The 19,148-nt window shown below is 54.0% G+C and overlaps 3 protein-coding genes and 1 long non-coding RNA gene across 6 annotated transcripts in view; 1 reads left to right on the top strand and 3 right to left on the bottom strand.

Moving 5' to 3' along the window:
* Positions 1–205: 205 nt before the first annotated feature.
* C9H3orf33 (chromosome 9 C3orf33 homolog) lies at positions 206–5,440 on the bottom strand. Of its 3 annotated transcripts, none has more exons than XM_041718099.2 (5): positions 5,285–5,440; positions 5,102–5,161; positions 2,442–2,595; positions 1,597–1,757; positions 206–975 (listed from the first exon to the last, which is right to left on the bottom strand). In XM_041718099.2, the coding sequence occupies exons 1-5, from the start codon at positions 5,402–5,404 to the stop codon at positions 703–705; spliced, it is 768 nt and encodes a 255-aa protein (XP_041574033.2). In that variant the 5' UTR covers positions 5,405–5,440; the 3' UTR covers positions 206–702. The 3 variants fall into 3 exon arrangements, with proteins under 3 accessions (XP_041574033.2, XP_072789284.1, XP_041574034.2); XM_072933183.1 differs by having other exon boundaries at positions 5,267–5,423; XM_041718100.2 differs by lacking the exon at positions 5,102–5,161 and having other exon boundaries at positions 5,285–5,423.
* Positions 5,441–7,203: 1,763 nt separating this feature from the next.
* Positions 7,204–16,252, bottom strand: SLC33A1 (solute carrier family 33 member 1). The gene is made up of 6 exons (XM_002187327.6): positions 15,358–16,252; positions 11,249–11,439; positions 10,447–10,631; positions 9,916–10,033; positions 9,020–9,235; positions 7,204–7,422 (listed from the first exon to the last, which is right to left on the bottom strand). The coding sequence occupies exons 1-6, from the start codon at positions 16,235–16,237 to the stop codon at positions 7,255–7,257; spliced, it is 1,758 nt and encodes a 585-aa protein (XP_002187363.4). The 5' UTR covers positions 16,238–16,252; the 3' UTR covers positions 7,204–7,254.
* Positions 16,253–16,686: 434 nt separating this feature from the next.
* On the bottom strand, positions 16,687–17,204 carry LOC140684680 (uncharacterized). Its single transcript, XR_012057307.1, has 2 exons — positions 17,090–17,204; positions 16,687–16,908 (listed from the first exon to the last, which is right to left on the bottom strand). It is a non-coding gene; the product is annotated as an uncharacterized lncRNA (long non-coding RNA).
* The window catches only part of GMPS (guanine monophosphate synthase), a 28,120-nt gene continuing 26,160 nt past the window's right edge, over positions 17,189–19,148 (top strand). The window contains exon 1 of the mRNA XM_030280109.4: positions 17,189–17,347. Within this exon, the coding sequence (XP_030135969.1) occupies positions 17,321–17,347 (27 nt within the window). The 5' untranslated portion in view covers positions 17,189–17,320. The remainder of the gene's footprint in view (positions 17,348–19,148) is intronic.

The following is a 19,148-nucleotide window of genomic DNA, read 5'->3' as shown; positions in this document are numbered from 1 at the left end:
ATCTAATATTAGATACAGAACCATCAGAAAACAAAAACACAGGTTTTTCCCCTTCAAATGAAAGTTGTCTTTGAAATATTTGGTTCCTGACATTATATTCTTTGATACACCAAGTGATGTTTTTCCCCTGAGGAACTTCAGTTATTACAACCTTATCACCTTTTTAAGACCATAACAAATCACCTTTTATATCACTAACAATGCAACCCCCCATTCAAGATGCATGAGTTTTAAACCACAAATTACACCAAAAAGTAGCGTAAGAACAGAATTCAGACAAAAAGGTTGTGTTTAAAGCCATCCCAGGAGCTTTGTAAAGGCCTGACATGGGGTTTGTGTGCAGTGTGGGCTTGGCAGCAGTGGCACTTCAGAGGGGTGTGAAGGGACCCTGCCCCTCAAACCTGCACTGGGCAGCACAGCCTGCAGGAGCTCAGCAGTGGGAAAGTGGACAACTACTGTAGGACATCATGTGGAGAAGTCTGGTGTGTTCTGATATTCCCTGGTGGCCTGCACACTGCTACAGTCCCGTGTGGGCTTTGCTACGGGAGGAATTCTAAATAACCATGAACTGGGCTTTATATTCTGTGAAACCATGAACTGTGGGGTTTGTGCTTGACACAGGGACCCTCAGCATCACAGCACTGTTTGTGATCACAAACACACACACTCCCCACAACCTGGGGAGCTGTGTTCCCCACCTTTTCACCTCCCAGCAGAGCTTCTAACCCAGCTCACAAACTGCTTCAGCCTCTGCAGGAATTTATTGCTGTTTATACGCTCCTGGACTCTTTCAGAGTAGCTCTGCTCTTTCCATATGCCTTTATTTTTCTTCACAGCCTTTAACTCAGCCTGGAGGAGCCTTTTGTGCAGTTTCCAGTAGAGGTGGGAGTGGTGAGGCAGCCCCTCAATCCGGGCTGCTCTGGCCAGCCCTTGGCTCAGGAGCTCTTCGTTCAAGCACGTGCTGAAAAATCCACCCTACAAAAACCACAATGAGGAGATATTCACCATTGAAACAGGGTTATTTGGGGTTTGGTGTGAGCTCCCTCAGAGGTACACGCTTTACTCATGGCTGTATCTACACTTTGGCAGGAGAAGTTAAAAGGGAAGAGGAATCCAGGTGACTTCAAACCCAATTCCAGTGTGAGGAGGAGGAGAGGCCCTGGCACAGGGTGCCCAGAGCATCTGTGGCTGCCCCTGGGTCCCTGGCAGTGCCCAAGGCCAGGCTGGACAGGGCTGCAGCAGCTGGGACAGTGGGAGGTGTCCCTGCCATGGGCTGGGACTGGATAGTCTCAAAGTCCCTTCCAACCCAAACCACACTGTGATTCTATAATGCAAGGCATTTGTGAGGGAACATCGGATAACAAACATTAGGCTAATCAGAACTACAGATGCCTTTTTGGCATTGGCAGATCAACACATTCCTGCCATGAATCAGTCTGAAAAACTACTGCTCCTGCAATCAGATTTGCAAATGCAACATTTAAACTTCACACCAAGGATGATAAATCACAGACAATAACATTTGTTAAATGTACCGTGTGACTACAGTCACATCTAAAACTGCAGATAGGAGCCAGTGTTTGTGTCTCTCTTTACCTTTTGGACGAGGACGAGGCACTCCAGGGCGGAGCTGTCCCTCCCCAGGAGCTGGAACCACAGGGGCTGTTTGGGGAGCAGCTCCCGCTGCAGCCAGGCTGTGCCACCTGCAGCCAGCTCCACCCCGGCCAGGCGGATCAGCAGGAGCCCCTCTGGCTGCCCTGCAACACAAAGGGACAGAGCTGCTGCTGGGGCAAAGCTCAGCCTGTGCAGACCCTCAGCTGGTGGCATCAGTTGGTTCCCGTGCACTAAAAGAATCCCTTTTAGCTCCTCAAAGCAAACAGCAATCTGCTCTCATCACTTCTTCAGGGAAAAAATATATCAATCCAAGACTGCCTAATTCAAAATGAGTTCTGGTTTATTTTGCATGCAGAGAAAAAGATCTGCTCCCACTCTCAGTCCCTATCCTTCATCCACAGGGGCAGAAGCATCAGCACCTGCTGGTGTTTGCACAGCCAGTGTGAGAGTCACAGACCTGATGGACAGTTTGTTTCTGACAGAAGAACTATCCCCAAAAATTGGTGTCCGCAAATAAAAGCACAATCCCAACAGAGGCTTTTGCCAGGAATGAGATGAGCTGTGCAAGCAGAAGCACTGCCTGAGTGCTCACTTCTGCTGCTGGAAAATATCACAGTAACTGTAAGGATTAACACAAACACTGTAGAGACAAACTCGGTGTCTCCTCATGTCTTTTACTCCCCAGTTTCCCACCTGCAAAGCACAGAAAGACCAAAAGGCAGAGCTGGAAATGTGCCTCAGCCCTTCCTCTCAAGTTTGCAGCCACTCTAAGAGCAGCACATTTCATTTCTGCCCTTGCTCTTCACCCTCTTTTCCTCATTACTCACATTTTCTCTGGATGGCTGAGATGAAAGGAATGCTGATGGGAATGTGCTCAACTTCCAGGCCCTTCTCTGTGATGTGATGTAATTTCCCTCTCAATTTCACATTCTTTTGTACAAACTCCACAGGTATATCCAAAGGACTTGTGAACTTTGTTGTCTGTTGATGGAAGGAAGAGAAAGACAAAAATAAAAAAAAAAAATATAGAGCAGTTACAGCTACACTAAATCCAACATCTTACTATTGTCTGGGAAATTCCACCTCTATTATTAGACACCATGGGCAAGTGAATATAGATATATATTTAACAGTGACCAGCTGCAGAAGCTGTGCCAGCCTCTCCACACTTAACATTTTCCCTGTTTTACAGGACTTGCAACGTCGATGCAGACACAAAAACCAGGTTTAGAGAAAGAACAGAAACTGCCATTTTTCGAGCGATGCCTATTGAAGTTCACTTGATTCCCCCAGAAAAGAGTGTTTTAGAAGCAGCCTGAATGGGGCTGGGAGAGGGGGGAAGGAAGGCAGAGGACAGACACGCTGAAAACAAAGGCGGAGCAGGGAGGGCAGAAACAACCCCGCCTTTGATGCAAACCAGGAGAGGGACAAAGGCAGGTGAACAGCTCTGAGAAGATCACAAGAAAATTAAATTTGATACTGCAGCCTGGGAGGATCCAAAGGGGATGGTTATGTGATCACACAGGAAAACCAAGCTGGGCAGCAGCAAAGACTTGGGCTGTGGTACAGGAATGGAGCAGCCACAGCTCTGGGGTGAGGGAGAAGCACACGTGAGACCCCAGAAAATTATCATCACCAAAATTTAAGACACTGATGTCTCACTGTAAAAGGCCTTAGCAGAGCACTGACTTACAGAGCTGTGAAACCCACTGGGCTGGGAAATAAACCCCAAAACCACCACAAGTAAAGCTGTGCCTCCTGTGTGTTATTTATCCAGCAAACCTCCCCCTCTGGGGCCCACAGGGCCTCCCACTGGGAACATGGGAATTTGGGACCTTGCAGGCAGGAAGCCTGGAGGTTTTTAGGAACAAAAGTTGTTCAAAGCTGATCTCATTTGCTCCACCAACCAGGTTAATGTGTTCACAGACCCTTGGGTCAAAACCAACCAACCAAAAGACAGAGAAAAATAATTTTGGCAACATTTGTAGTTCAGGTTTTCTGGTAGGATTTTTAAGTAAAAACTCCACACAGATGTTCTTCTGTATAATTTGGAATTGTGCAGGGGAAAGATGAAGGTAACCATGATTTTTTAAGCAGCTGCAGCCCTGTGGGACACGGTGGCTCCTGCCCGTGGAGGTTCAGCTTCTCCAGGAGTGAGCAGCGTGGTGTTAGTCCATCGTGCCCTGAGCATCCTGCGAGCGAGGGAAGATTTGGGTGATGTTTAAACCCATTCACAAGCGGTTCTGCATGTGGAAGGACAGAGAACATGCGAGGCAAGAGGCTGTTTCAGCTGTGTTTGGACAAGGAAGGGTGCTCGAGCTGCAGTGGGACAGGCAGAGGGGCCACTACCCCTCCTCGAGAACAAGGGACCCCTGGAGATGCCACAGGACAGTGACATCGAGCCCCTCAAGACCTGAATCAAACTTTGCAGGCTTTTTTCACTCGTTAATCAGTAGCTGTAGCAGGGCCGTTATGATGAAGCAATGGCACGGTGAACCTTGCACGCTTGGCTAATCTTCAGCTTTAAGGCAAAGGGAAGACAATGCCGAGATGAATGGGCTGTCTGGGCGGGAGCCAGCAGCCGCGGGGCAGCCGGGCTGAGCCGGCCCTGGAACATGGAAATCCAGAGGGGACAGCGCGACCACTGACCAGTGACTGCTGACCAGTGACCACTGACCAGTGACCGCTGACCAGTGACCAGTGACCACTGACCAGTGACCGCTGACCAGTGACCGCTGACCAGTGACCGCTGACCAATTACCAGTGACCACTGACCAGTGACCAGGGACCACTGAGCACTGAGCAGTGACCACTGAGCAGTGACCAATGACCAGTGACTGCTGAGCAGTGACCAGTGACCAGTGACCGCTGAGCAGTGACCACTGACCAATGACCAATGACCAGTGACCAGGGACCAGGGACCGCTGAGCAGAGACCGCTGAGCAGTGACCGCTGACCACTGACCAGTGACCGCTGACCAGTGACCACTAACCACTTACCATTGACCGCTGACCACTGACCACTGACCAGTGACCGCTGACCAGTGACCAGTGACCAGTGACCGCTGACCACTGACCGCTGATGTTTCTGGGAGGCCGTACCGGGCTCTCCCGCACCCGTACCGGGCTCTCCCGCACCCCCGGGCCCGCACCGGGCCCTCCCGCACCCCTCGGTCCCGTACCGGGCTCTCCCGCACCCCCGGGCCCGTACCGGGCTCTCCCGCACCCCCGGGCCCGCACCGGGCTCTCCCGCACCCCCGGGCCCGCACCGGGCCCTCCCGCACCCCTCGGTCCCGTACCGGGCTCTCCCGCACCCCCGGGCCCGTACCGGGCTCTCCGCACCCCTCAGGCCCGTACCGGGATCTCCCGCACCCCCGGGCCCGTACCGGGCTCTCCCGCACCCCCGGGCCCGTACCGGGCCCTCCCGCACCCCCGGTCCCGTACCGGGCCCTCCCGCACCCCGCAGCCCGCGCCGCTCCCGCTCTCACCAGGCGGAGGCTCCGGGCCAGCAGCAGCACCCCGGCCACGGCCGCGCCGGCGATCAGGCCCTGCGGAGCAGAACGGGGCTCAGCCGGGCCCGGCGGGCTCCCTCCGCCCCGGTACCCGCCCGGCCCGGTACCCGCCCGGCCCCGGTACCCGCCCGGCCCCGGTACCCGCAGCAGCCCCGGTACCCGCAGCAGCCCCAGGTGCGCGTCCGCCCACTCGGAGAGCCGGGCCAGGGCCAGCGCGGCGCGCTCCGAGCCGGCCCCGCCACCGCCGCCATCGCTGCCATCGCTGCCGCGCTCCGGCATCGCCGCGCCCCGAGCGCCCCCGCGGGAGCCGCGGATGAACAGCGCCCGGTGCCACCGGGACACGGAACCGGGAAAGAGCGCCCGGTGTCACCGGGACACGGAGCCGGGAAACAGCGCCCGGTGTCACCGGGACACGGGACCGGGAAACAGCGCCCGGTGTCACCGTGACAGGGAACCGGGAGAGGAACAGCGCCCGGTGTCACCGGGACAGGGAACCGGGAGAGGAACAGCGCCCGGTGTCACCGGGACAGGGAACCGGGAAACGAACAGTACCCAGTGTCACCGGGACACGGGACCGGGAAACAGCGCCCGGTGTCACCGGGACAGGGAACCGGGAAACAGCGCCCGGTGTCACCGGGACACGGAGCCGGGAAACAGCGCCCGGTATGTCGATTTTGTTGTTATGCAGAGGGGAAATTGGAAGACATTCTCTTGGGCAGTAAAACCCTTGTGATTTCACTTAGCACGAGTGGTTTTGCTGTGCTTGAAGCAAACTGCGAGGTGTGACCCTCAAGGGAGGGGACAGAGGACAGGAGGTGAAGCATGAGGTCACAGTGTCCTCCTCCAGTTCCCTCCTTCCCCCGATGCCAAGGAGAGCCTTGTACACCCAGCCACCCCCCAGCACTCCAGGGGTGACATTGGGTCACCTTCCCCACAAAACACAACCCCGCTCCCAGCCCAGCCCTTCAAACATCGACAAGAGACGTGGCAGGGAACGTTGTGCACCTTTCCGAGGGATGTTTAATAGTTTCCTTTTTAATACCAATGCTCCACGCACACCCAGCGGGGTCCGAGTGCCTCTCCAGCACCTGTGGGTCCCTAAGGCACTCAGGAGGGAGCTCAGTGGGAGAAATGCAGCAGGAATGTTTCCACCACATGGCACCAGCAGCGAATCCTGCAGCAGCTCTGCTGCAGGAGCCCGTTGCACTGGTGTGAGGGCGAGTCCTGCAGCAGCTCCCCGGGAATTGGGCAACTCTGTCATCACCAACTCCCTCTTCTCACCCCCGCCTGGGGCAAGTCTCGGTGCTCCCGCTGCTCTTGAGAATGAATTTTCAAATTTTAGTAATACAGCTTGGAAAACCAATGGATTGGTTTTCCTCTATCAACTCACCCCTTCCAAAGGCCCACGTGCCCTCCCTTGGGAAGCACCTCCAGTTCCAGCTGCAGGACTCAAGGCTCAGAGGATTGTGCGTTATTCCAGTCCTACCTTACAGCATTTTGTTGTCAAGAAAGTACCTTGAACGTAAATCAAACTGCCTTGAAACAGTGGAAATAAATTAAACAAATGTAATCTGCTTATAAAAATAGTTTCTTATAAATCTTTAAAGCTTATAAAAGCCAGAAAATACATTTAAAAGAATCTCCGAACATTTCATCCTTTGAGGCGCGGTTACAGTTCAGAAAGTGAGAAGCAAAGCCCACAGACATCTCACACTGATCTTCCCACAAGGAATTCCACAGTACCATGCTTAACCTGCAAGTCAGAATGCCTTGGGCATCCTTCCCCGGGTCAGCTGTCCCGTCAGATCATTTCTGTGTGAAAATAAAAGCTGGCACTCAGCTGGCAGTGCTGCTGCCTCTACAGCCAGGAGCTTTCCCAGAGGTGCCCCATGGAATCAGCAGCTCTGGAGTCAGGGGGAAGCGTGGAGCACGGAGGTGCTGCTTTAGCCATTCCTTTCTGAACTGCCCGTGCTGTGGGGAGGGCAGTGGTGCCACCACAGCCCTGCCTCGGCCACGCAGATCTCCCTGGCGTGGCACAGGAACGCCGAGATTCCGGGGTGCTGATTATGGGATATGTCTTTGTAATAAAACTAAAACCACCTTGCTGGTCCATCCAACACCGAAGTGCATCAATTGCTCCTCCTGCACTTCCACGAAGACTGTCCTTCGTCCTGCAGCTTCTTGAACTTTGGTCCAAGGAAGAACCACCAGGCAAAGCCCAGGATGACGCAGACGATGGACTCCACGTAGTACCCATCCAGGGTGGTGATGCAGGAGCCCCCAGCTGCAGTGCAGAGCTGAAACAGAGCACAGGGCCATGCACTGAGCACTGCAGAGCTGCAGGGCTCTCCCTGCAGTTGTTTACTCTTTGCTGTTTCCTATGCAGCTGGTCAGAGAGGCTTTCGAGCTTAGCAGCAGCATGAAAAGTAACGAAGCACCAAACCTGCTCTAGACACGTGGGAAATGGAGCACGTCAGCCCAAAGGGCAAACTCCAGAAAACACACACAGCCCCTCTGTCCCTGCTGGCCTGCAGGGGCACCCACTGCTCCCAGCCTCCCAGAGAAAGATGATTTTCCCCCTAGCCATCCTAGAAATGTCCAAGGCCAGGTTGGAGGGGGCTGGAGCAACCTGAGATAGTGGAAGGTGTCCCTGCCCATGGCAGGGGTGGCACTAGAAGGGCTTTTAGGTCCTTCCAATCCAAACCATTCCACGATTCTGTGATTCTGTATCTGGAAGAAACACGCCCAGGATGGTTTTGAACTGGAAGACAAACACCGAGCATTCACAGGGTGATTGTACAGCCCAGAATTGCTTCTGCTATTGTTTGGCTTTCAACACTGCTCTAATCCCAGGATTAATCAATTCTCTGAGCTGAGGCTCTGCCAGCATTTTCACTATGGTGAGACATGTCAAAATCAGATTAGGAATAAGAAGGGAGTGGTGGTGGTGGTGGTGGAATGTCACCGACTAGGAGGATGTGAGAAAAGATCAGAGCAGTGAGGTGAGGGAGGAAGGACTCAAGTTCGGTAGAGGCTGAGACACAAGGAACCTAATTAGTGACAGGCTAATGAGCAAGGCTGAGAAAGCATCTGCTGCTGAAGCAGCTTCCCCTCTGCACCAAGAAAAACTGCAACTCCAGTTCAGACAAGTCATGCTGGACTCCAGAACACTTTGATCATTTAGAGAACCTCCATGTCCTAGAGCATCCTGGCATCCAGGAATGAAATAAATCTCAGTCATGAGCACAGAAAAAAAAATCCCAAACATTTCCACTCTTCAGCTATGTCAAATGTCTCATTTGCTGTGAGGAGGTGAATTTGAAATGTTGCTTTCCCAGCAGTTTTGTGTCCTGCTGTTTGATCTGTGTACAGCAAGTTCTTTGTTCTCTTCCACAGGGCTCCCAGAACTGGGCAGGCAGCCAGCCCTACTTGATTTCATGGGGAAAGTGGACACCAAAATCAGAGAGCAGAGCAGCATCTTGGAGAAGGTATCAAGGCAGGCAGATAAGAAGCCTCCAGGGAAACAGGAGGAAGAAAAACCTACCACAGAAATTGAGGGCCCTGGGGGACAGAGGACCTGCCAAGGAACTCAAAACCACACCTAGAGGCTCCTCACACTGCAGGGAACGTGGCACCAGCCTGGTGCTTCCACCCCAGCTCAGCACAGGAAGAAAGGGCTCACTGCTCTGCAGCTGCAAACCCTGGGTAAGGGGTGGTTATTCTGAGTGCACAGCTGCCAACAGAGTGGATTTTATCACTCAGGAAAATGAGCTCCATCACTGGGAATTTGTGAGCACAAGCCATACACTGTGAAGGTTTCCAAAGGCAAAAAGATACTGCAAGAAGCCATTTAATTGAGACATTGAGAGGAGACTCCCCAGCCCCCAGACTCACCTCTGTGGCCGCTGCAGTGGCACAGGTGTGGCCCTGGGCCCCGGCACACTCCTTCACTGTGAGGGGGTCCACCAGCCACAGGGCCACCGTGGAGGGCCAGTTGCCCCCCAGGTTGGACACGGTGTTGAGCAGGGTCATGTAGGTGCCCCCGATGAGCGGGTCGCTGACCTTGGCGTTGAAGGCCATGATGGCCACGTACATGCTGTACAGGGTGATCTGGGGGGACAGACAGGCCAGAGACCATGAAACCCCAGCTGAGGGATGCCCTGAGCTCAGCAGCACCGGCTGGAAAGTGATCCCACAGCAGCAGCTCCTCCTGCAGCTGTCCCTGTGCTGACTCGGGGAGTGCCCTCCTGCTTGTCTCAAGTCATGCTGCAACAGACCCAGCTCCACATGCACTGGCACGACTGAAATACAATCAGCCTGCTAAAGCAGCACCTAAACACAGCCCTTTGCATTTAAAAATCACCTCTCAAGGCCCTGCATTCCAGTTCTGATCCAAAGGCCACGCTGTATCAGGTGCTTGTTCCCCAAGTCTTTGGATCAGAGCCATTATGATGTTCCTCCAACAACTGAGTTTTTTCCCTAGGACCAGGATCACAACCATCAGCATGTCTACCAAGCTCAGACACAGTTCTGGGATTTCCCCAGCTCCTCTGTGCTTTTGAGCTTCTGGGTCTGGGGAAAAAGGAACCTGTGGAGCTACACCAGACATGGAAACTCAAAGCAGCTCACAGATGATGTCCAATGGAGGACAGGAATAGGGAGGAGAAACACCAGCAAGAGTATCACAAGTCAGTCCTGCCACATAGCACAGATCAAGCTTGGAGGGATTCCAGTGTGACCCAGGACAAGACAGGGAACATCATTTCCCCTCCCCACACTGTGAGTGTTACCTGGTGTAGAGCATAACTCAGCACCACCACAGCGTAGTAGTAGACAGGAAATCCTCCTTCATGCTTTACTTTAGGAGCCCACCACACCAGGAAAGCGAATTCCAGGCCAAGAAGCAACCTGGAGGGATGAGAAAGATGATTTGTTATTCCAAGTAACTCTTCCCATGTGTTTCCTCAACACGAAGCAACCACTGAACAACTGCAGTGAGTACATTAAAATAGTTTAGATCCGAAGAGCTACACCTATTTCTATCTCAGAATTAGATATCAAATATGTGACAAGCAGTGACATTGTTAATTAGGAGCAGGAGAGCACTGCTCTAATGCTGCTGTACATGCACATCCCAAACTCCTCATGCTCTGCTTCCACACAGTGACACTGCATGAACCAGACAGTCCAACTCACTGTGACAATCCTGGCACACTTCTTTGGACCTGGAAGTCAGAGAGTTACACACAAAACCCTACAGGTGATCTGAACACACAAACTGAGCACACCTATTACTGTGTTCCACTAAAATGAGGCTTTACCTGTAAGGCATTGCTTTGTAGAAGGTGTTGAGGGGCTGGGGGCCCGCTGTGTATTTACTGATAACCAGAGGCAAGATGATCTGCAAAGGAACCATTGGAACTGCCAGCAGAGCCAGGTGCTCTTTGGGGACTCCCTCCTCCACCAGTTTGAGTCCTGTTACAGCATCTGCTGCTGAAAACCCAACCTGCAATGGTAGAGAGACAAAATAAGCTGAGGAGAACAGGGAGTTTGGCTAGAAATTCAATTTACTCCCCATCACGTAAATTGAGAAATGGGATACAGAACACACTGCCACTGAAGTCACTTCTGCCCCTGATTTGATTTCCAAATTAGTTCCACATATTCTACACTTGCTCACTCTTACTGTCATTGCAGCCAAAACTATTCCAGGAGCATTAAGCAGCATTTCCACTCATTCCTGTGCCTTCACTGCTGCTGGCATCCTCAGTGTCCAACCAGGAGCCATGGAAACAGCTTGGACAGAGCTGGGGATTCTGAGCTAAAAAGAAACATTTTCTGTCCTTTTAACTGCAGGCTACACAGCCTGTTTGGAAATGTACTTCACTTTAATTGCCAGCAAGCTTCTCTTCAATGCTTGTGTTAAACACAAAAGCTCACACAAAGCTTTTCTGCTGCACAGCTCTGCTCAGCACAATGAGATAAGCCATTTTGCTTGAATTTCATGTGAAAATTCACAACTCTTGTGACAGCAAACAGCAAAACTAAGTTACATCCTGGGGACTCAGCAGCCCTCTACACCCTGATGCCAGCATTTAACAACTCTTAAGTGTATTTACTTACTTTTGAAGTGAGGATCAAGAGACAGAAAGTAAGAACTGCTGGCATCTTGACTATTGAGAATAGTAGCCTGTATGTGTCAGTGATGCCTTTTGTTTCTTCCTTTGCTGGTATTAGCTCCTGGTTTTCCTTTTTCAAAAAGGCAACCAATGTAGTGGTAACTAAGAAGACAGCTCCCCAGAAAAACAGGAAATCTGGAGGGGAAAATAAAATAGAATAAAAATTCCTTTGTAGCAGCCATGATTGACAGTTGTAGAATATAAACCTAATCATCAAAGTGGAATAAAAACAAGGAGCAAAAGCAAACCAGAAGCACAGGAGCAGCAAACCAGGTCACCTCCCTGCTGTTTGGTTCATGATTACCACATTGAGCGTGTTGGAGGAGGAACAGAGGCAAAAACGAATGTGCTGTAGGATTACACACACATCCACTACAGGCTGATAAAGAAGGAAACCCACATTTAATAGTTAGAAGACAGAGGGAAGAACCTCCAGAGGCAGAACTCCTGCCCAGTTCCTCCCTTACCCAGCAGCCAGGGAACCACCCTGTGCCTCAGCTCTACATCCCTAAAATCCATCTCCCACCTGCAGGAAATAGGATTCAGGAGTGTGAGGATGCCTGAAGAAAGTGTGTTACAGAGTTCTAAGGAGAATTCAGACTTGTCTGGCTGAAATGGAGACTTGACAGCATTCCAGTGCTCTGTTTTAGGCAGATCAGATCTGCTAAATTGTGGATGTGGGGCAGAAAAAAACACCAAGAGAGTTCTTCTGATGTAGTGAATGGCCAGTTCAAGATCATCCTATCCTCAGCCTGTAGGACAGAGGCAAGGAAAGAACTGAGCCATGTGCAGGGGGTGGGACAGAAGCAGCCTTTATTCTTCCCGGTCAGAAGCAGCTCCAGCAGCCTCTGGGGGACTCGGCAGGAGCAGCGAGGGCTGCTGAAAGGGCAGAGACAAAGGTTCGAACAGGCTCGGCAAGCATGGAAGAAAACCTGCAAGGACTGCTCCAGGTGTGTCCCACCATTCCCAGGGTAACAGAAAAAAAGGCTTTTCACACCATTTCTGCTACTCCTCCCTTTCCTAAAATAAACATGACTTCACAAGCAAGACTGTCAGATTGCTCCCTCTTAAAAAAACACGGTGCCCTGAACAGGCATTCTCAAGGAAAGATGTATTTTCTGAGAGTCTCACTAATCACACAGCTGCTGGCTACAAAGGATGTAGAGGAGCAGCTCTCTAATAATAACCCTGAGCATTATCACTGCAGTGAGAAACACACAGTGCAAGGATGGGGATAGAAATAGCTCTGAGCATCATCACATGAGTGCTCCTGATCAGGCCAGCCCTGTCAGCTGCAGCACAGCACTGCAGGGGCTGCATCAGCAACAAAGCAAAGAAAAAAGAAAAAAAATCTACCATATATATATAGTAGTTCAGACGAAAAAAAAATGGGTTTCTTGAGGCTGTAGGCAGTTTACACAAAAATAAGGTACATTTCCTTTCAAATACAATGAACCTCACTAACAAGCTACAAACAGAAAAACTTTGAAATTAGAGTTTACATAAGGGATTTCAAGGACAAACTTTCTGGTCCCACCACTGCTGCTTTCCCCATCCCTAGTTTGTTTCTGCAGCTACGCTGCCAGTAACAAAATAAAGCACTGAGATGGGGCAAAAAAAAATTTTGAATTAGATCAGGGATAGATCAGGCTGGAAAACAGCCTGAAGAAGGTACCCAGGTGGTACAGGTACCAGGATCCCCTCCCAGGAGGAGGGGTGCTCCACAGTCCCTGGCACAGGTAAGTGGCACCTTTAAGGGCACCTTTGTCCTGTGTTCACTCTTTCCCTGTCCTTGGAACGGGCAAACTAGGCAGGAATCACAAAGCCAGCCAAGGAGCTGCCCCTGCTTTTAACAAAACTGAAGTCACCTGAACAGCAAGTGCTAAATAAACCCCAGGGCAGTCAGCCCAGAGAAGGATTTTTTCGGTTTCCTCCTCTGGCACTTCAGCCTGACACAGCCCAACACAGCCTTTGGTTTGGTGAATTTGATGGTGAATTTGATGACATTTGATGGTCCACATTATTTCCTGAAGTTAACAAGGTTCATCCCAGCTCCTGGCCTGGCACAAGACATCCCTGGCAGTGCTGTCCAAAGGTTCCTGGAGCTCTGGCAGCCTCGGGGCCGTGCCCATGTCCTGGGGAGCCTGGGCAGTGCCAGAACCCTCTGGGGGAAGAACCTGTCCTGATATCCACCTAAACCAGCTCCAGTGTTCCCTCGGGGTGCTGCTCCTCTGGATCACGGAGTGTTAACCTGTTCCTTCCCTGGCACTGGGCTCAGCCTACAACAAAAGTGCTCAGAGATCTGAGCTGGCAGAGAACATTGACCTTTTCCAGCAGTGAAGCTTTCTGCTGCTTTACCTGCCAAACCTGCTCATCACAAGCCCATTACAGCAGGGCAAGGACCAGTGGGCCCCTGTGCTCCTGGGTGAGCTGGTTACTCCTGCTGCTCTCAGCTGCTCCAGGGAAACATCAAACTGTGCCACTCGCATGACTGAGAAACAGAAATTTTTTACAGTTTAACTACTTGAAAAACTATGTCCTGCAATTACAGTGTCAGTCATTTGCTGTCCTTACCCCACCCACATCAATACTCCAGGCCAGGTTAAGGAGGTGGTATTGGTGCCGTTTGGGTTTGGGGACAATATCTTTTAAAAACAACACTTTTATTTATACAAACAGCCTTGAGAGGAAAAAAAACCCCAAACAACCAAAACCCTGAGCAGTGAGGGAAGTGCAGCCAAGCCAAGCTTTCTGAACAGCAGAGGCTGCAAGTTGCATCAGCAGCAAAGACGTCAGTGTGCACTGCAGTGAGAGGGATGGACACGCCAGCCCAGGAGCTGCACAGCTCCAGGGACAGCCAGGAACCAGCTGGGACACTCGGAGGCCACTCTGTGCTCCTTGACACGGGCCAGGCACGAGGCTGGCAGCAGGGAGCAAAGAGCAGACTGGCTGGCAGTGGTGAGAGCTGCAGAGACCAGGCAAGCACAGCAGCTGTGGAAACTGCTGTCCTGATTCATCCCTGAGGAAGGGGCAGGACAGAAAGCAGAGCTCCCCTTCACACAATGCCAGCCTGTTCTGGCATACCTGACCTCTGAGATGGCACAGTGTGAGGGGCAGCAGAGGCTGACACCACGGGGATCTGCTCTTCACTGCCAGAGTCACCCCGAGGCTGCAGCCAGAAGTGCTGCCAGCATTTCCTGTCCTCCCTCAAACTTGCAACCAAACCAGCAGCCCTTGAAGCATCTCCAGGGTAATACCCCTAACATCAACCACCACATGGAACCTTTCTGAGAAAAATCCCAAAGCCCAGCAAACAGAAACATCCCTCCACTAACAGCTAGTTATGCTTGGATTACCACGCTCCATTTAATTTGCTAAAGAAAAAAGCAAATCCTCCTTAATTTACTAAAATAAGGCCTTCCTTCAGAAACCGGCTACATGCTCAACCCTGAACACCTTCACTTCTATTCTGTGAAAAATATCATATTGGAAGAATTTTTTTTTTTAGTTCCCCTCTTTCATCTTCCCACATGGAGACTTTGGCTTGCTTTTTTTAAAGAGTAATCTAGTCCATGGCCATTAAACTAGGAGAAAAAAAAAAAAAAAAAAGAGTAGTTCCTCCAAAGTGCTTGGGTCAGCCTAGATAATGACAAGGCAGGTTTTCCACACACTTTAGCCCAGGAAAATTCGAAGTCCAGTGCATGCAGCAGTGGGGTCTGCCAGCCTCCAAGCAGGCTGTGCTTTCCCACGGGGCAAGGGACAAACCAAACCTGTTCGGTTCCCAACATCAAACCACAGAGGGGTCCAGGCACGGGGAAGAAGCATCCTGAGGAAGATATAACCGTTTTTACTAGGAAAAAATCTTTCCCAGGGAGGGTGGGCAGCCCTGGCACAGGGTGCCCAGAGCAGCTGTGGCTGCCCCTGGATCCCCGGCAGTGCCCAAGGCCAGGCTGGACACTGGGCCGGGAGCAGGGAGGTGTCCCTGAGCAGGGAATCTCTTTGGTCTCTCCCAAAGCAGGCGCTGCCCGGCTCTGCCCGGCACTCCGGCCGTACCTGCGAGGGTGACGATGCCCCGCGGCTGCGGCTCCGAGCGCAGGTACTTGTTGCAGAAGGAGGCGGACTCCAGCGCCAGGAACAGCACGTTCCCCAGGAAGTAGCCGGCCGTCTGCCCCACGGAGTTGCAGGTGGAGGCGTAGCCCACGTTCTCCCGGGACAGCATGGTGAGCGCCCAGCCGTCCACCGCGATGTCCTGCGTGGCCGCCAGGAACTCGAAGAGGAAGAAGGTGACGGTGAGGGCCGCCACGTCGGGGCCGCGGCCGCGGCCGTCGCCCAGCAGCGCGTCCACCTGCGTGGACATGTAGATCATGAAGAGCCCCAGCACGTACTGCGTGGGCACCAGCCACGACTTGCGGCGGCCGAAGCCCCGCAGGTACACGGCGTCCACCAAGGGCGCCCACAGCAGTTTCAGGCTGAAGGGCCAGAACACGAAGCTGAAGAAGGCCTGGTCGGTGTAGCTGGCGCTCTTGCTCTGCAGGATGAGCGGCACGCTGCCCGCCAGCCCCAGCGGGATGCCCTGCAGCACGTACAGCACCAGCAGCAGCAGGATGCTGCCCAGCTCCGCGCGGTACCCCCGCGCCCGCGCCGGCAGCAGCGCCTCGGTGTCCCCGGGCAGCCCGTGGCGGGGCGGCTCGTCCGTCAGCTCCGGGCGGTGCTGGCGGGTGGCGGCGCGGCGCTGCCGGCCGCCCTGCTCGGCGGCGATGGCGGGAGCCATGTCCGGCAGCGGCCCCGGAACGGCCCGGGAGCGGCCCGGCAGCGGGAGCGGCCCCGGCGCGGGCGGGAACGGCCCCGGCGGCGCCGCCGCGCTGAGGGAACCACCCCGCCCCGCGCGCGCCAGGCGTGGCCGCGCCTCATTGGTGCGCCGGGGTGACGTCATGCATGGCACCGCCCCCTGAACCCTGATTGACGGGGCGCGGGCAGCGGGAGCGGAACCGGGAACGGGAACCGGGATCGCTGGAGCGGCTCCGTGCCCAGGAAAGGCTGAGGGAGCTCAGCCTGTTCAGCCTGCAGAGGAGCGGCCCTCAGCCCTGACTGTCCCTGAGTGCAGGGAGAGCCAGAACTCTGCTCTGCACCGGGGGCACAGCAATGGCACCGGAGCCACGGGCAGGGACTGAGCCCAGCAAGTTCCACCTCGACAGGAGGGAGACCATTCCTGTGAGCACTGGAACAGAGACCAGAGAGGGTGTGCAGTCTCCTCACTGGGGATACAATTGTCTGGACACAATCCTGTGCCATGTGCTCTGAGATGACCCTGCTTAAATGCCAATGTAAATAGAACTGTAAAAGAATGACACATCCCAAAAAACAACAGATCAGAAACCCCGATTTTGAACAAAACCTCTACATTTCTACCAGCCTCAGGACAGAACAGTTTGGGATCCGACAGCAGAACCAGACGCTGGTGTGTGATTTCATCTTAACCAGAATTCCTTCATTCACCCCTTCCTTCATGCCTTCTATTCACACTGACGTTCAGGGAGAGGCATCCAAAGCGCCCCGGGACCGCTCCAGGAGGGCTCCACGGATGCAATCCCGTTCTCCGGTGCGCTGGGGAATCACCGAGCAGGCACAGCAGGTTCAGTGCCCAAGACCAGGACGGACGGGACGGGGCGGACCCGCTCGATGAAAGCTGTCCCTGCCCGTGGCACGGGATGGGCTTTAACCTCCCAACCAAAGCACCCGCGATCCTACGCCTCCATAAGATGCTCCCGCACACAAACGCACTCACTGCAAAGCTCTGATTGTCTTTACGCTGAAAACAGAGCAAAGCCACCCGCCGGAGCCCGGACCCGCCGGAGCCCGGGGCTCTCGGTGCCCCGCAGCGCCGTCCCGCCCCTGACCCCGCCGCCGCTCCTCCCCTTCCGCCGGAGCGGCCGTGCCGGGCGGCTCCTCCTCCGCGGGCGGCATTAGCTCATCGGCCGCGGCTGCTCGGCCTTTCTTCGCGCTGCCCGCCGCCCCCATGGCCCTGTGCAACGGGGACACCAAGGTCAGTGCTGCGGCCGCGGGGCCCGGCCCGGCCCGCCGGGCACGGTGCGGGGCCGGGCGGGGAGCGGGGGCCGCCCGCGCCGCCCGCACCACCGCAGCCGTGGCTGCTGGCGGAGCGCTAATTCTTTAATTAACTGATTAATTAACCCCCCGAGCGAGCGGGGCTGCCCCGCCCGGCTGTGTCCCCGCTGGCAGCCGGTTCATCCAGCCCGGCCCTGGCCCCGGTGCCGCCGCTGTCCCCGCACCGCCCCGGTCCCGCGGAGCCGCGGGCACAGCGCGGCCACGTGTCGGTGCGGCCGGGGCACACCGGGACGAGCTCCGGGGTAACTTCGGCGCTTCCCACCAGGCTGCCCCGAGCGGGATAAAAGGCTGGCTCGGGTTTCTTTATCCAGTTTGCAGACACCCGTGACTCCGAGCTCGGTTTCCGAGAGCTCGCTTGCTCCCCGTGTGAGTTTTCTGACACGCTTTGGTCACAACCTCCCCTCCTGGCCGGGCTGCTCCTCTCCTCCCTTCTTCTCGGCTCTTTATCTCCTGTGCAAGAAGCTGTGCCTCTGCAGGGCTTTGAGTGCCCGGCCCGTCCCCGGGTGGGTTTTCTGGCCCGTTTTCCCCGGCCGCGGTCGCAGCCGCCTCTCCTGAGGGCTCCGGTTCTCCCTGGCCATGGATGGGGTGTGCAGCTCCTGGCTGGTCCTGCCCCAGCGAGAGCAGCTCCTGCAGGGACCGGCTCCCAGCAGAGACTCCTGTCTGCCAAAGTTTCCCTGACATAAAGATTTGGGGGCTCTCGTCTCGGTTTTGGGGATGGCCTGAGTTTGAGGGAGCTGCTTTTCTGTTATACTGTGAAGTACGAGTGAGCGTTCCTAGACCTGCTTTATTTTAATACCACAGGGAAACAGTTAAACTCTTGTAAAACCTGTGCTGGCTTGAAAGTGCAAGATCAAGGCTCCTGGTTTAGGCTTGTCCTGAGTTACCAGCCTGGGTAAAAGCTCAGGGCTGAGGGCTTGGACAGAGGAGCTGCTGCTACTTTCCAGTACTCCAGAATGGGACTGGTCTGTATGGGAATGTGGTTTATAAATCACATTAATGACCAACCTGCAAGCATGTGGGTGTGTGAAGTGCTGAAAAATCCCCTGATTCTGCACAAGTGGGCTGCTAGGAGCTTGCACTCTCAGTTTAAGGCACTAGGTGTGAGGAACAGGATCTGTGGTGTCTTTGGCTGGTAACCCAAGCCTGGTTCCAGTTCTCCTACCTCAGCTCGCTAAGAGAACTCAGAATTATTTGTTTTTGACAGAGAAGAACAGCAGTGATGGAAGATTTTGTCCTCCGGTGGTGGAATGAGGTTGGTGGCACAGCTGGGGTGACCACACAGCTCAGATGGCTCGTGGCACCCTGGTGCCCTGTCTTGGGTCCGTGGTATTCGGGGAGACTTGTGATTTGAGTTAGCTCAAATCTTCTCTGGGTGTGCACGAGTTTTTAGTCCTGCTCTCAGCCCTGCTCTGGGGACAGCAGCGTGGTGATCACCTGGGACAGGCGTCGGAGCAGCTTCCACAGGAGTCTCCAACCCAGCGCATTCTCCAGACTTTGTGTGAATAGACCAGAGGATGGGGAGAGCTAGTTCTGCTTTCCTAGAGGCTGTCCAGTCCCCAGCAGGAGGAGGTGCTGGCTCCAGAAGCCCCATCCATCCCTGCAGGAGCTGGGCTGTCTGGTGTCCTCTGAATCTGCTGGCACGGCCGTGGTGTGCAGAGCTCAGCTGCCATGCTGGCTGCACACGAGCAGCATCTGTTCCTTTTTGCATTTCCTCAAATGGC

The sequence above is a fragment of the Taeniopygia guttata genome, chromosome 9 (genome assembly GCF_048771995.1).
Source record: "Taeniopygia guttata chromosome 9, bTaeGut7.mat, whole genome shotgun sequence".
NCBI classification, from domain to species: Eukaryota; Metazoa; Chordata; class Aves; order Passeriformes; family Estrildidae; genus Taeniopygia; species Taeniopygia guttata.
Note: the sequence above shows the minus strand (reverse complement) of the source record. Positions and strands in the feature narration are given on the sequence as shown.

Excerpts from the sequence above, each read along its gene's own strand:
- C9H3orf33 (XM_072933183.1), bottom strand. The coding sequence starts at position 5,404 with ATGCCGGAGCGCGGCAGCGATGGCAGCGATGGCGGCGGTGGCGGGGCC. Across the intron at positions 2,596-5,101 it reads TGGCCCGGAGCCTCCGCCTG|ACAACAAAGTTCACAAGTCC; the intron begins GTGAGAGCGGGA and ends TTCCATCAACAG. Across the intron at positions 1,758-2,441 it reads CTCAGCCATCCAGAGAAAAT|GGCAGCCAGAGGGGCTCCTG; the intron begins GTGAGTAATGAG and ends TTTGTGTTGCAG.
- SLC33A1 (XM_002187327.6), bottom strand. The coding sequence starts at position 16,237 with ATGACGTCACCCCGGCGCACCAATGAGGCGCGGCCACGCCTGGCGCGC. Across the intron at positions 10,632-11,248 it reads TCTTGATCCTCACTTCAAAA|GTTGGGTTTTCAGCAGCAGA; the intron begins GTAAGTAAATAC and ends CTACCATTGCAG. Across the intron at positions 9,236-9,915 it reads TGAGTTATGCTCTACACCAG|ATCACCCTGTACAGCATGTA; the intron begins GTAACACTCACA and ends CTGTCCCCCCAG.